This window comes from Triticum urartu, chromosome 4A (assembly GCF_056163025.1).
Source record: "Triticum urartu cultivar PI428250 chromosome 4A, HENAU_Tu73, whole genome shotgun sequence".
In the NCBI taxonomy this organism is placed as follows: Eukaryota; Viridiplantae; Streptophyta; class Magnoliopsida; order Poales; family Poaceae; genus Triticum; species Triticum urartu.
The window spans coordinates 600,105,423-600,117,520 of NC_141876.1; the positions used below are offsets into that span (position 1 = coordinate 600,105,423).

The window sequence follows — 12,098 nt, forward strand, 5'->3', positions numbered from 1 at the left end:
CCAGTCATGAGCATGAAGACATGTACCAAAAGCTTATACTCAGTGAAAGACACCAAAGAAATAATAAGTCAAAGATAAAAGAGTAGGAGTCATCTTTTTTTTTTGTCTTTTCTCCCTTGCACCCCGACCCCCCCCCCCCCCCCGGTTTCGCATATTTATTTTTTTACTTTATTTCACGGAAATAATATCTAGGACACGTATGCATGCTTGCTTTAGGTACATGTCTTCCAAATATCTAGCAAACTATTTGAAAAACAATAGTTTTTTTCTTAAGTACTTGCCTATTTGGGTACTTATTTCTGAAACAATTTGTCAACTGTTTATAAAAACCAGGTAACTGCAAAAAAACCTAGTAGCTCTTTTTGAAAATCCGCCACTTTTAAAAAAATCTGGAAGTTACATCATAAAATTTGGCAACAATTTTTGGGAAACTCGACTACTATTATCTTTCAAAATCTAAGGGAGCGCCTATTTCTCGCTTAATGCGAGACAGTAGGACGTCTGGCTTAATGCAGCTGCCGGATTGGGCCGGCCCAGTGCAGACACGGGCCATCAGCGCTTTTCACTCTTTCCTCTTTTTCACATTTTTGCATTTTGTTTTTCGGTTTTAACTTTTGTATTTAAAAATATTCTGAATATATCTACTGTAGAAATCACTTTAGATAAATAGTTGAAAATGTTAATCCCGCATTCGAAAATTGTTAAACATGTACAGTAAAATGTTTCCGATTTATACGGGAAATTGTATAATGAATATGGAAAAATAGACATCAAAACATCTAATGGAAAAAATGTAAATTGTGTATTTAAAATGTTAAACATGTATTTGAAAATTGATAAACCTGTATATAATTTTTTTCCAGATGTATAAAAAATGTACAATGTGTATTGAAAGAAGAAGACATCCTATATAAGTTTAAAAAAAATTAATTATGTATTTGGAAAATTTTAATCGTGTATATAGAAAACCCTGAGGTATAAAAAACATATAATGTGTATGGAAGAAATTGGGTACTTAAAAATATATTTTTTCCAAAAATATTTATCATGTGTTTGGAAAATAATTAATTGTGTATATATAAAATGATCATGTTGTATAATATAGAAAATATAAAATGTGTATGAAAAAAGTATACATCAAAGAATGTATGTTCTAAAAGATGTTGATCATGCATTTGAATAAATGTTTATATTGTTTGAAAAAATGTTAAACATTTATCTATAAATGTTACTTATGTATACAAAAGGTACATTATGTTTATGGAGAAAGGTAGGTATCAAAAATATAAGTTTAAAAAATATTAATCATATATTTGGAAAATGTTAAACATATTGATAAATAAATGTTCCTGATCTATGCAAAAATGTACAATGTGTACGAAAATAGTATATTTAAAAAACTAGGTTTCAAAGAATGTTAATGGTATATTCGGAAATGTGAACATGTTTAGCAAAATTGTTCCTGATGTATATGAAAAATATTGAACGTGTAAGTAAAAAGGTTGACATCAAAATAAAGAAAAGCAAATAACAAAATAAAATAAAGAATAACAAAATAGGAAAAGAAGGAAAATAATAACCCAGTAAAAACCATTCAAGAAACAAAGAAACCCAATGAAAAAACAAATGGCAACCAAAGTATAACAAAGAGAAAAAAGTAAAACCAACGGCAAAACAAAAGAAAACCTGAAAAAAGCAATAGAAAAGAAGAAAACTGAAGAAAAACTACTGCAAAAAATGAAAAGAAACCACGAAAACAAGAAAACCAGAGAAAAGCGAGAAAGAAACAAAGAACTGAAGAAAAACAAAGAAGAAAATGAAAGAAAGAAAAAAACTAATGGACAGCAAAAAAACTGATGAAAAACAAGGGAAGCCCAAAAACCAAAGAAAAACTGTTGTAGAAACAAAAGAAAACTGAAAAAAAGGAAATAACCAAAGAAAACTAGAGCAAACACAACTTTTTTTTAAGGCAAAGAGCGAACATAGCCAACATCGAGCGTCTTGATCGAACGAGAAAATGATGAAAATGGGTCGGGAATTGGCTACTCGTGGAGAAAAAGCTTCAGGTCAGATATATGATGCACTCGCTATAAGCGAGATATAGGTTTTGCGGTCATCCAGATGTGCAGGGAAACGCTATTAGTGTGGAGGTTAGCGGGGCACTGCACGGGAAGGCATTTGTGCCGTGCCGAATCATTGTTTAGTAGATTTCCCCCCTTTCCTCTTCATATAACAAAGATCAAGCGAGTTTACGCCATAACACAAAAAGAGTTTTTCGCAACACGCAAACATAATGAAGCAGATCCGATCATGGTGCTTGCCGTCAACAAGGATACCAGGGCTCTGTTCCTAGCAGCTCTTGCGGTCATGGCCGTAGCTATGATGGTTTTGTCATCATGCAATGCACAAGGTAAAGATAATATGTTAGTCATGTAGCTCATGTATGTGTATATATGTCTGTTTTTAGCCTCTCGCGAGGTATGATAATATATGATCCGTATGATGATAACATGAAGCTGTAGGCGATTACTGCCGGGAGATCGTGCCGTGCAACGAGACGACATGCTCGAATTACTGCTCCAAGATGAATTTCAAGAACTTCCAGACGTACTGCAAGCCTGGGCAGTGTACTACGATTACTGCTGTTGTCACGTACCCGTCATGGCTGGCTAAGCTGCACCTCCATCCATCCATGGATCCAGCATCCATATCGAAGACTGTTTTAATAATCATTCTGGCGCAAATGTTCTTAGCCCATGCTAGAACTCCATACAATATCTATCCTTGCTCTGCTTGCCCAAACATATGATGAAACAATTTGTTTTCTTATGATGAAACAAATTACTTACTTCCTCCTCATCACACACTTCTATTGTATTACATTCTTTACAAGTTTTAGAGTGGTTGGGCTTTTTTAGAACCGTTCGTTGATATCGATCTAACGGCAGACAAATACGAAGTACTGGGTAGTACGTACTCCGATGAAAGTACGCGAAAGTACTAAAACGAGTGGGGCCGGTACTCGTGACAAGGTGGGGACGCGTTTTAATCTAGGGGCAGTTTAGTCCTAGGAAAATTTGCACGCGCCGCCCCTCTCGTCGAATGAATAACCGCCGCCATGGTGCTACACATTCCACAATTACTCATCGGCGGCCATCTCCTCCCTCTCCTCCATGTCCACCGCAGTCATCTCCTCCTTCTTGCTGCTGCAACTTCGCTCCACTCAGGCAACCCCCCCACCCACCCCCTCTTCCACGGTAGATCGAGCTGATGGCCGGCGGCGAGAACACCGACTTCGTGTAGATCGCCGGCGGCGACCAGGTCAAGTTGGCCAGGTTGAGGGAGATCCGTTCTTGGTTTGACAACACAAGGCAGATGAGCTGGACGGCAATGGCCACTCTCAAGAATTTGACGAAGAAGGAGAGGGCAAAGCTTTTCCCCCAGCCCGCGCAACCGATTCAGAAGATCGAGATCCTCCTCTGGGCGATGGAGCAGGCCAATTCGTCCAGCGAGTGGACCAGGCGGAGGTGGTGGGCGTTCAGATCCAGGGTAGAGCATCCACTGGATCAGGAACCCACCGTGCACGAGGTGCCGTTGCAGATTGTGCAGCCTCCAACCGAGTCACCGGAGACTTCGAAGCGCAAGATGAGGAGGACAATGGTTGCGACCTCGCTTCCCCGCCGTTCTCCACGCTTCCCTCGCCGCTCTCCTCGTCTGAACGGCGGCGGTAGCTATGTTTAGAGTAAGCTTCCCCACTCCTCATCTTTCTACTGCTCGTGCTTACATCGTGGTGATACTGATCATAATAGTTCAGAGAGGGAATGCTAGATGGCATTTTAATCTCAATGAATTGCATGAACATTTGAGTACATGGATTTGGAGGATGGATTATGATGTATGTGAACCCTAGGCATCATATGAACCCTAGGAAAAATTAGTAATGTTGTAGTGGTAGACACTGAAATATTTCGGTACACACCGGTAGGCACTGAAATATTTCGGAACTGCCCTAGGCAAAATTTGTAATGTTGTAGTGGTGGACACTGAAATATTTCGGTACACACCGGTAGGCATTGAAATATTTCGGTACTGCCCTAGGCAAAATTTGTAATGTTGTAGTGGTAGACACTGAAATATTTCGGTACACACCGGTAGGCACTGAAATATTTCGTTACTACAATTTCAGTACACACCGATGCACACTGAATTATTTCACTACTGTAGTTTCAGTACACACTGAAATATTTCAGTACTGCAAATTCTATACAAAGTTGGCATTTTGTCATTTATGTGTGAATTAATCCATGCATCATATGGCCTAACTTTGTACATGAGTTTCGGTCAATTTCATGTCTATTTATTGTTAAAATTATTGTCATGCCATGAAACACAAGACAAGTCACTGACCCAAGCTTGCAAAGATGCCATATCAATGTTGCTGATATGAAATATGCATGTTTTCACCTAGTCTTGTGTCTGAATTAAAACTGAGCATTTTTTCTTGATGGTATCCATGGATCTAGAACTCCTATGAATTTGTTCATGTTGGATGTTTTGTTCTCCATCATTTGTACTAGCATTCCGTGCGATTAGATGCCATGACAAGACCCCTGGCATATTTATTTTCTTGCCTCCAACATCACATGTGTGTTTTGCAGGAAAAAACCTGGAGTTCACCAGGCTGGCTGAAGTTGTGAGGCTGGGAGGCTGATGGTGCTGCTACTGGCTGATCCTTCTTCTTTTAGTTTTTGTTCGTCATTTCTCAAGCCATTGGACCAGGGCTACTTCCCTATGTGCTGTTAATGTATTAAGTAGTTCCTTTGAATTTGTAGTATTAGTTAGTTTGAATGTGGAAGTACCTTAATTTTTAGGAACGAAATGTTGCTATGTATGACCAAGGGTTTCATACCTTAACCTTTGGATAATTAATTATGTGAACTGTTGGATGTGGCGCATAACGAAACGCCTCTACCATTGATACTAGTTCAACATGTCGGTCCAATTAGAGACCAGCCACTACCATATAGAACAGTTAGCATTTCATACTACAACCTGTCACGTACAAAACATCACACAGTGGAAGCACATCCCTAAGCACCTTGCATTGTACAAGGTCTTAGAGACAAGCCTCTACCATATATAACAGTTACCATGTCACACTACAGCCTATAAAACATCACACAGTGGAATAATCATAGCTAGTAGAGCATTAGGTACCAGTTAATAATAGGTGCAATCCATCACAAGCAATAGTACCTAGATATGAGTAGATATAGGTACGGTAATACACGACAAGTACTCGCAAACAAGAGCTAACATAACAAGTTCATTTCAGATTGATACATGGCCCACCGCAGTTCTAAATGAGGTGGATGGTGATCATCATCCTCAAGTCATGGCGACAGGTGTTCGCAACAGTGAGTAGGATGGCCTGTCCTACCCGAAGATTCTTGGCACGAAGGAACTTCTTCCACCCTGCCCTGCTCAAGACAGTGCGACCGTCCGTGTCCATTGCATAGGCACAGCTGGTGATGGAGCCCGTTCTGGTAAGGCGTAGTCCAGCAGCCATGCCTTCTTCGTCCGGGTCGATGCCACAGCTATCAAGTAACCTCTTAGGTAATTTCTGAAAACAGTTGACATGATCATATACATTAGTGGAAATAGCAAAACAGTTGACATGATATATGATCATGTCACGTGCAATTATCAACAAATCATACACTTCAAGACACATATATCATTGGATTCAACACTGAGCATATATATCATCACATCAGTACACTATACGTCAAGCATCAAATTACTACAGTAATTAGGCATATCATTAGATTACTGCGTACACTAAGCATATCATCGCATATTACTACACTACATGCATGTCATAAAATTCTTCACTAAATGAATGCTAAACTAGGCCTCTCATCACAGTACTACAACATGCATATCATATGAACTACTACACTAACTAAGCATGTATATCATGTAATTACCACACTAAGTAACATACCATGATATGCCGTTTAACATTCGTCCTTGTGAGGCGGGTCACGAATGGCTTCCCTAGGTAGTCTTCACGTAGCGGAAGCATGTCCCAGAGGTTGCCGATTTCCTCGTCGCCCAGTCTGAGTCCTTGGGCATGCAGGTATTCAACAAGTGGGTTATCATCATCATCAGAATCGTCATCATCTGAATCAGCACCATCTTCCTCCTCATGAACTTCATCCTCACTATCCGGAATCAAATTTAGATAGATAATAGAAATCCTGGGCCTATCTTTTCTGAAGGAGAAGCTGATCAATTCACCTCCACTAAGACGCATGCGGGCGATGAAACGATCCCAATCATCTCCTCCTATCTGGGTTATCTTTCGCCCCTTCTCGACCTGCATAGTGTATGGGCCCCCAAGAGCATCGAAGGTCACGGTGTCTGCGACGAGCTCATTGAATGCCAATCTCACATTGCATGGTGCGATCTATGTAAGATAAAAACAAATAACAGACACAATACATTAGTGGAAATAGCAAAAAACAAAAAGAATGTACTGTCAGAAGGTTCATATAAATTGTTACCGCTGCAAAAACAAAAGAAGGCTGGAAGTAGATGCCGAACAGCGTGGCAGTAGAAAGGCTGGTCCGGCACCGTGAGTTGCAGCGTCCACATTGTGCTTCCTCCATTCTACACAGAACATGTTGAACTCTAAGTTGAATTGTACATAGTACAATACAAAGATCATACATATAATAAATCATAGTGATAACCTATACTGGCAATGGCCAATCAATCTATTTTCTATCATCTACGTAATAAAGCAATGCCAATGACAATGGCAATGCCCGTCTCATCTAAACCTGGGAATAGTTCGGCATCCAAACTAAAACCAGTCCAATCCACAACACACATCAAAACCAAACCAATCCAGATATTTTCATTTAGAATCTAGACCAAACCGAACTATACATACTCGTCATCCAACCCAGTCCAAACCGTTTTCAACTTTTGGATTGAATCCAAAGGTTCAAACCGTGGACAAAGCCATACGTGAGGGCACGTCATGAATCTAGATTAGACATGGCGTCAAAGCTCGACAGAGGCGACGAGCTCCGGCCAGCAACAGCGGCTCTTGGATTTGAAGCAGTAGTAGGTGGTAGTGGTGGCTCAAGCTAATTGATTGATTTGGTCTCAAACCATAGAAACCAAATCAAGATCCAATCCAAAAAGTAAGTTTCAGTCCAAACCAATCGGCTCAAATCCACCTCCGTAGGGAGACGCGGTTGGGGAAGGGAAGAAGAGGGGAGATCTCACGTACTTGCCGGAGTTGGCGGCGGCCGCGCACCGGCAGCGAAGAGAGGGGTCGTCGAGAGATGGCGGCGACGGCGGCGGCGCTGGTCGAGAAGGGGAGAAAGAAAGATGTGGAGTGGTCGAGACGGGGAGAAAGAAAAATGTGGTACATGTGGTGGCTCGGTTGTGTGGATGACAAGGGGACCCACTTGTGAGACCGATAGCAATTGATGGCAAACCGCAGGAGGTGCACGACCGCGTGCACGACCGCCACGTCCCCACATGGAATGGGGACGGCCGGGTGGGTGTGTCAAGTCAAATCGGCACCCGCAGCTTCTCGGTAACTCCAAGAGGCAGGAGCAGTGCATTTCTTCCCCAAATCGGGTAGAAAACCCTCGTCCTCTCCCCACCCTCTCTTCCTTCCTCACCACCTCACCACCCTCTCCTCCTTCCTCACCACCCTCCTCCCTTCCTACGCCTCCCTCCTCCTGTCTTCGACCGACGATGAAGCGCGGGCGTGAAGATGCGGCGGACGAGACGGAGGCAACCATCGGAGCACAGCTGTCTGCTGCCGTGGCTATAGCCGTGGGTGCAGCGGCTGAGTCCGCCGTAGCGGCGGAAGCTGGCGGTGCAGCGACTGTTGTGCCTGCTCCCGCTGCCATCGCAGCCGTCGAGGCACCCGTCGGCGAGCACAAGGTCGGGGAAGATCTGGAGGAGGAGGAGATGAGAAGGCGTAAGCGCAAGGTGCATGACGAAATCGAAGAGCTCATGGAGGAGAACGCCATAAAGGAGTTCGACCTAGATAGCAGGAAGGGCAGCGACTTCGACGAGGATGCCATCGACGAGCTATCTGAGGTAGTACTCTGTTTTTGCTCTGTTTTTTTCATGACATTGGGGTTTTTCTTGTAAACTAGATGAGCATCAATTTCACTTGGGCATGCTAGTTCTACGTATGTAGGATTGTAGGGATCTAGCATAGATCTTCATGTTGGATGTGGATTTTTAAATCTGATTCACATTCTGATTCCAGCAGATACTCTGGTTTTTTTCATGGCATTGGGGTTTGTCTTGTTAACTAGATGAGCATAAGTTTCACAAGAGATACATTAATGAAAGAAGTGGGGTAATGAACCCAAATACAAGAAAATGTTCATGGCAGGGATACATTAATGAAAAAGTGGGTTAAACAATGGATATATGGCAGGATTCTCCATTGGCTTCCCAAGGATAGTGACAAAATGCTGCTGTTCCTGATTCATTTTAGTTTATGTAGATGAATTAATTTTCACACATGTTCATATATGATTAGTTTGCACACATGTTCATAGATGATCCATTTGCAAATTCTATACAGCTTTCCATTTTGCAAAGGAAGTGATCGCTCCCTTAATAATTATGGGCTGACAGTACATATCCACTGGATACCAAAAAATCAAAACATTTCATCTAGCCAATTTTCCACAGTATGTTATCTAGATGATCACATCCACATCTCTCATCAATATGAGCAGTGAGACACCCCATAGCTCCTTTACCAATTTCCTTCTGAAACTTATCAGGGTCTAACAATGTTGGAGAAGCAGTATTGCCGCTGTCAGAAAGAATAATGGTTTCTTCATTCCAGTAGATAGAACAAACCCCCCTTGTGTGAAACATGGAGGAGTATAATGAAGCCATTTTTCTGATTCCAATAAGAATTACACCTGTAACAAGTATCAAATATCATTAAACCAAGCCACTTCATGAAGTCTTTCATGTGTTAATTATGTACTACTTGTGCACTAATCTATAAATGCAACTATTCCACCGTCCATATTTATGCATGTCAGTTTCTTTGGCTCAATTATGTATGTGCACATACGCCTTGTTTCTAGCAAATAGATAGTTGCCATGTTACACATGTTTACTTTCAAAACATTGTAATTAAAGTCAATGTACCATAATAGATTAGCTGAGTTCTTCTATGTGTACTAATTCACTAATTCACAGGAGGATGACGACGACGTGGACTACGGCATGGACAGCAGGCACAGCAAGAGCCGGTACACCCAGAGGCATCTGATTGCTGGGAGGATCAAGTACCGTTTCTTTGGCAAGATTGGGTGCCCTTTCTGTTGCAAGGTGATCGGTGGCGGCATAGATGGCATGATCCAGCATGCCTTCAGCACTGGCAATGGACATGGTAAGAAGCATGAAGCCAGTACTCTGGCTAAACATGCTGCCTACGCACGCTTCCTCGAGATTGTCAAAGTCAATGAGCCCTACAACATGCATTGAAGAAGGGAGAGAAGTGATGTGCTGCTAGAGTGCTGCTGCTGCCCCAGGACCGCTGTGTCCTGTTATGTTATGTATGTTTGTTTGTTGTTGGAGTCTAAAACTGATGTCTTATGGTGTGTCTGAACCTATGCTGAGCGGTGGTTGATCTGCCGTTTATGTTAAGAGTTTGCTGCTACTCTGGTTTAGTGTTCCTAGTTGTTAATACTATTTTGGTGATGCATGTTTAAGCCTTGTACAATGCTAGATGCTTAGGGTGGTGCTTAGAAAAATAAACAGGGTATTTCTGAAGCACTAGTGCCTATTTCTACAGGAGAGACGCCTAGTTATGCGTCTACCCTGTACAAATAAGCACATGTGCTTAAGAAAAGCCTGGTTTATTTCTATAAGCAACTCCCCTAAGCACCTTGCATTGTACAAGGCCTTAGCAACTCAAGTATCGTACGGTGGTCTATGTTATGGTTGCTGTGTTATTCTGCCGTACGGTGATGCATGCTAGGAACTCTCATAATATGACTATGGTAGTTATAGCTTGGCATGACTATATTTAGTGTATAACTCAGCATGTTCATGCCATATCTATGAGCAATTACAACTGAACTATGCATTAATGTTTGACAAAATTAAAGCATGCAAATGATTGCCGATTCCACCTATTGCCAAATCAAGCTTTGTACTGATGATGCATTAGATATTGCAATAAGTAGAGGATGCTCATGATTGCCAAAAGTACCTATTTCCACTTTCTGATAAGAACTAAATGTGTATCAAATGATGCTAAAAGTAGAGCATGAGCATGAGAATGTATCAATGCATTAGATATTGCAATAAGTAGAGGATGCTCATGATTGCCAAAAGTACCTATTTCCACTTTCTGATAAGAACAAAACGTGTATCAAATGATGCTAGAAGTAGAACATGAGCATGAGCATGTATGAATTGATGATCAATTGATGCTACCTATTTGTGTTTGAATGGGCTCAATAAAGCTGGTGTTGGTTTATGCTCTCTACGTGACCGTGATGGTAACGAAGACACTTGGTTGGCTATGGTCTTGCTGTCAAATTTAAGTTTCAGTTCTTTAAGACTCTTTGTTTTTGCTGCTTGCTCGGGATCGACTAGCTTTCTCGGGCGTCCACGTGCTCTCTTCCTTTTGGGGGAGTTGGGTGCACCATTTTTGGGGGAGTTGGCTGCACCGGTATCCTTCTAGGAGTTGGATGTGTCAGGTTCGTTGGAACCATCGGGATTGTTGACTAATTGTACGTCCTCTTCTGAAGCATCAGGTAGAACTGCTTGCTGGGCATCGTACACCTCCTTCTGTATAAGAGAGAGTGTTGCGTTAGTTCTAATCATGAGACTTATGAAATAAATGATATATTCTTCATGTAGCGCTAACCGTTATGGGGAACTTATATGATTTGAGACGAAGCGCATTGCAATTTGAATGAAGTAAGGCTGTACATATTTTCCACCTGAAAATATCTATCCTTGCCTATATTGGATAACCGACACTGACGTCAGCATAGCTTTCAAGCTAAACAAAGTACAAATTTAAATTAGGCATTCAATTACCTGGTTCAAAATATCGGTCGTTTCATCCCCGTTCCATGACAACATGTACTGCAGTGTCCAAACCGCACAGGAAGTCCTGCGATGTTTAGTTAAAGATCAGTAATCTTATTCGTGTACGCACATAATAATTTATGAGGCCATGCGTACCCATCGGTCTGTTGTGGTATGTTCTCATAGCGTTTTTTGGTCCATTTGGCAAAATTGATGTTATTAGCTGGTGATATCAACCCTTTCTTGACAACTTCGTCAATGCAGAACTGAATCGAGTCCACCTAGGGTACGACGAGTTATACATAGGGTTACAGTACTTTGGGAGCTCATGTTCCATGCGGATCAAAAGAGGCAGCAAGAGAACACTTACAAGAGAATCTTCCTTGGTCTTGTCGCAATGATAATTCATGGAGTTCAGAGTCTGAATTTCTTTTTTGTCAAAATTAAACATCATTAGCATCCAATGGTTTTGGTGTACATTGAGTGGGACATGCACCTGCAGTAAAATTTGGGTTGGGTTGAGAACCGAAATTTGTCGTGTACAGTGTGTACGTAAACTATGAAAGTGTGGAAAACGTGTACCTTTTGGCGCCCTACAAATTTTCCTGCTACACGAGCTAACCATGAGGCTGCACGTCCAACAGAAACCACCCCCTTCATTTGTAACAGCTTTTCGGTTTCTTGAGGGGATATGATTGAGGTAGTATCATTCTCAATTTGGCAAATGCGAGCATATGCCATAATAACCTGCCAAATTTTCAATCATACAATAATAAGACAGTTGTTGCAGTAATGATGTAGCATAGAGTATAATGGGCTTACATCACCATAAATGTATTTGTCGTCCAAATTTCGCTTCAGATTTTCTGCTGTGAGGGAAATGTCTCCGATTCTAGCTATTTCAACAGGGTCATATGTTCCGCGGATGTAAACGGCTGTCTCTATGTCCTCATCCGTGAACTTGTAATCATTACCAAAGACAG

At 41.5% G+C, this 12,098-nt stretch overlaps 1 protein-coding gene across 1 annotated transcript; it reads right to left on the reverse strand.

Moving 5' to 3' along the window:
• Positions 1-5,359: 5,359 nt before the first annotated feature.
• LOC147977131 (uncharacterized) lies at positions 5,360-6,847 on the reverse strand. Its single transcript, XM_087519899.1, has 3 exons — positions 6,570-6,847; positions 6,008-6,472; positions 5,360-5,623 (listed from the first exon to the last, which is right to left on the reverse strand). Exons 1-3 carry the CDS (start codon positions 6,747-6,749, stop codon positions 5,360-5,362), a joined length of 909 nt encoding a protein of 302 aa, XP_087376025.1. The 5' UTR covers positions 6,750-6,847.
• Between the last annotated feature and the right edge of the window lie 5,251 nt (positions 6,848-12,098).

What these genes read in the sequence shown, in the direction of transcription:
- LOC147977131 (XM_087519899.1), bottom strand. Translation starts at nt 6,749, where the DNA reads ATGATTTATTATATGTATGATCTTTGTATTGTACTATGTACAATTCAA. An exon ending in CTTCTTTTGTTTTTGCAGCG is followed by an intron (nt 6,473 to 6,569) that starts GTAACAATTTAT and finishes TATCTTACATAG; the next exon opens with ATCGCACCATGCAATGTGAG. An exon ending in ATGTTAAACGGCATATCATG is followed by an intron (nt 5,624 to 6,007) that starts GTATGTTACTTA and finishes AACTGTTTTCAG; the next exon opens with AAATTACCTAAGAGGTTACT.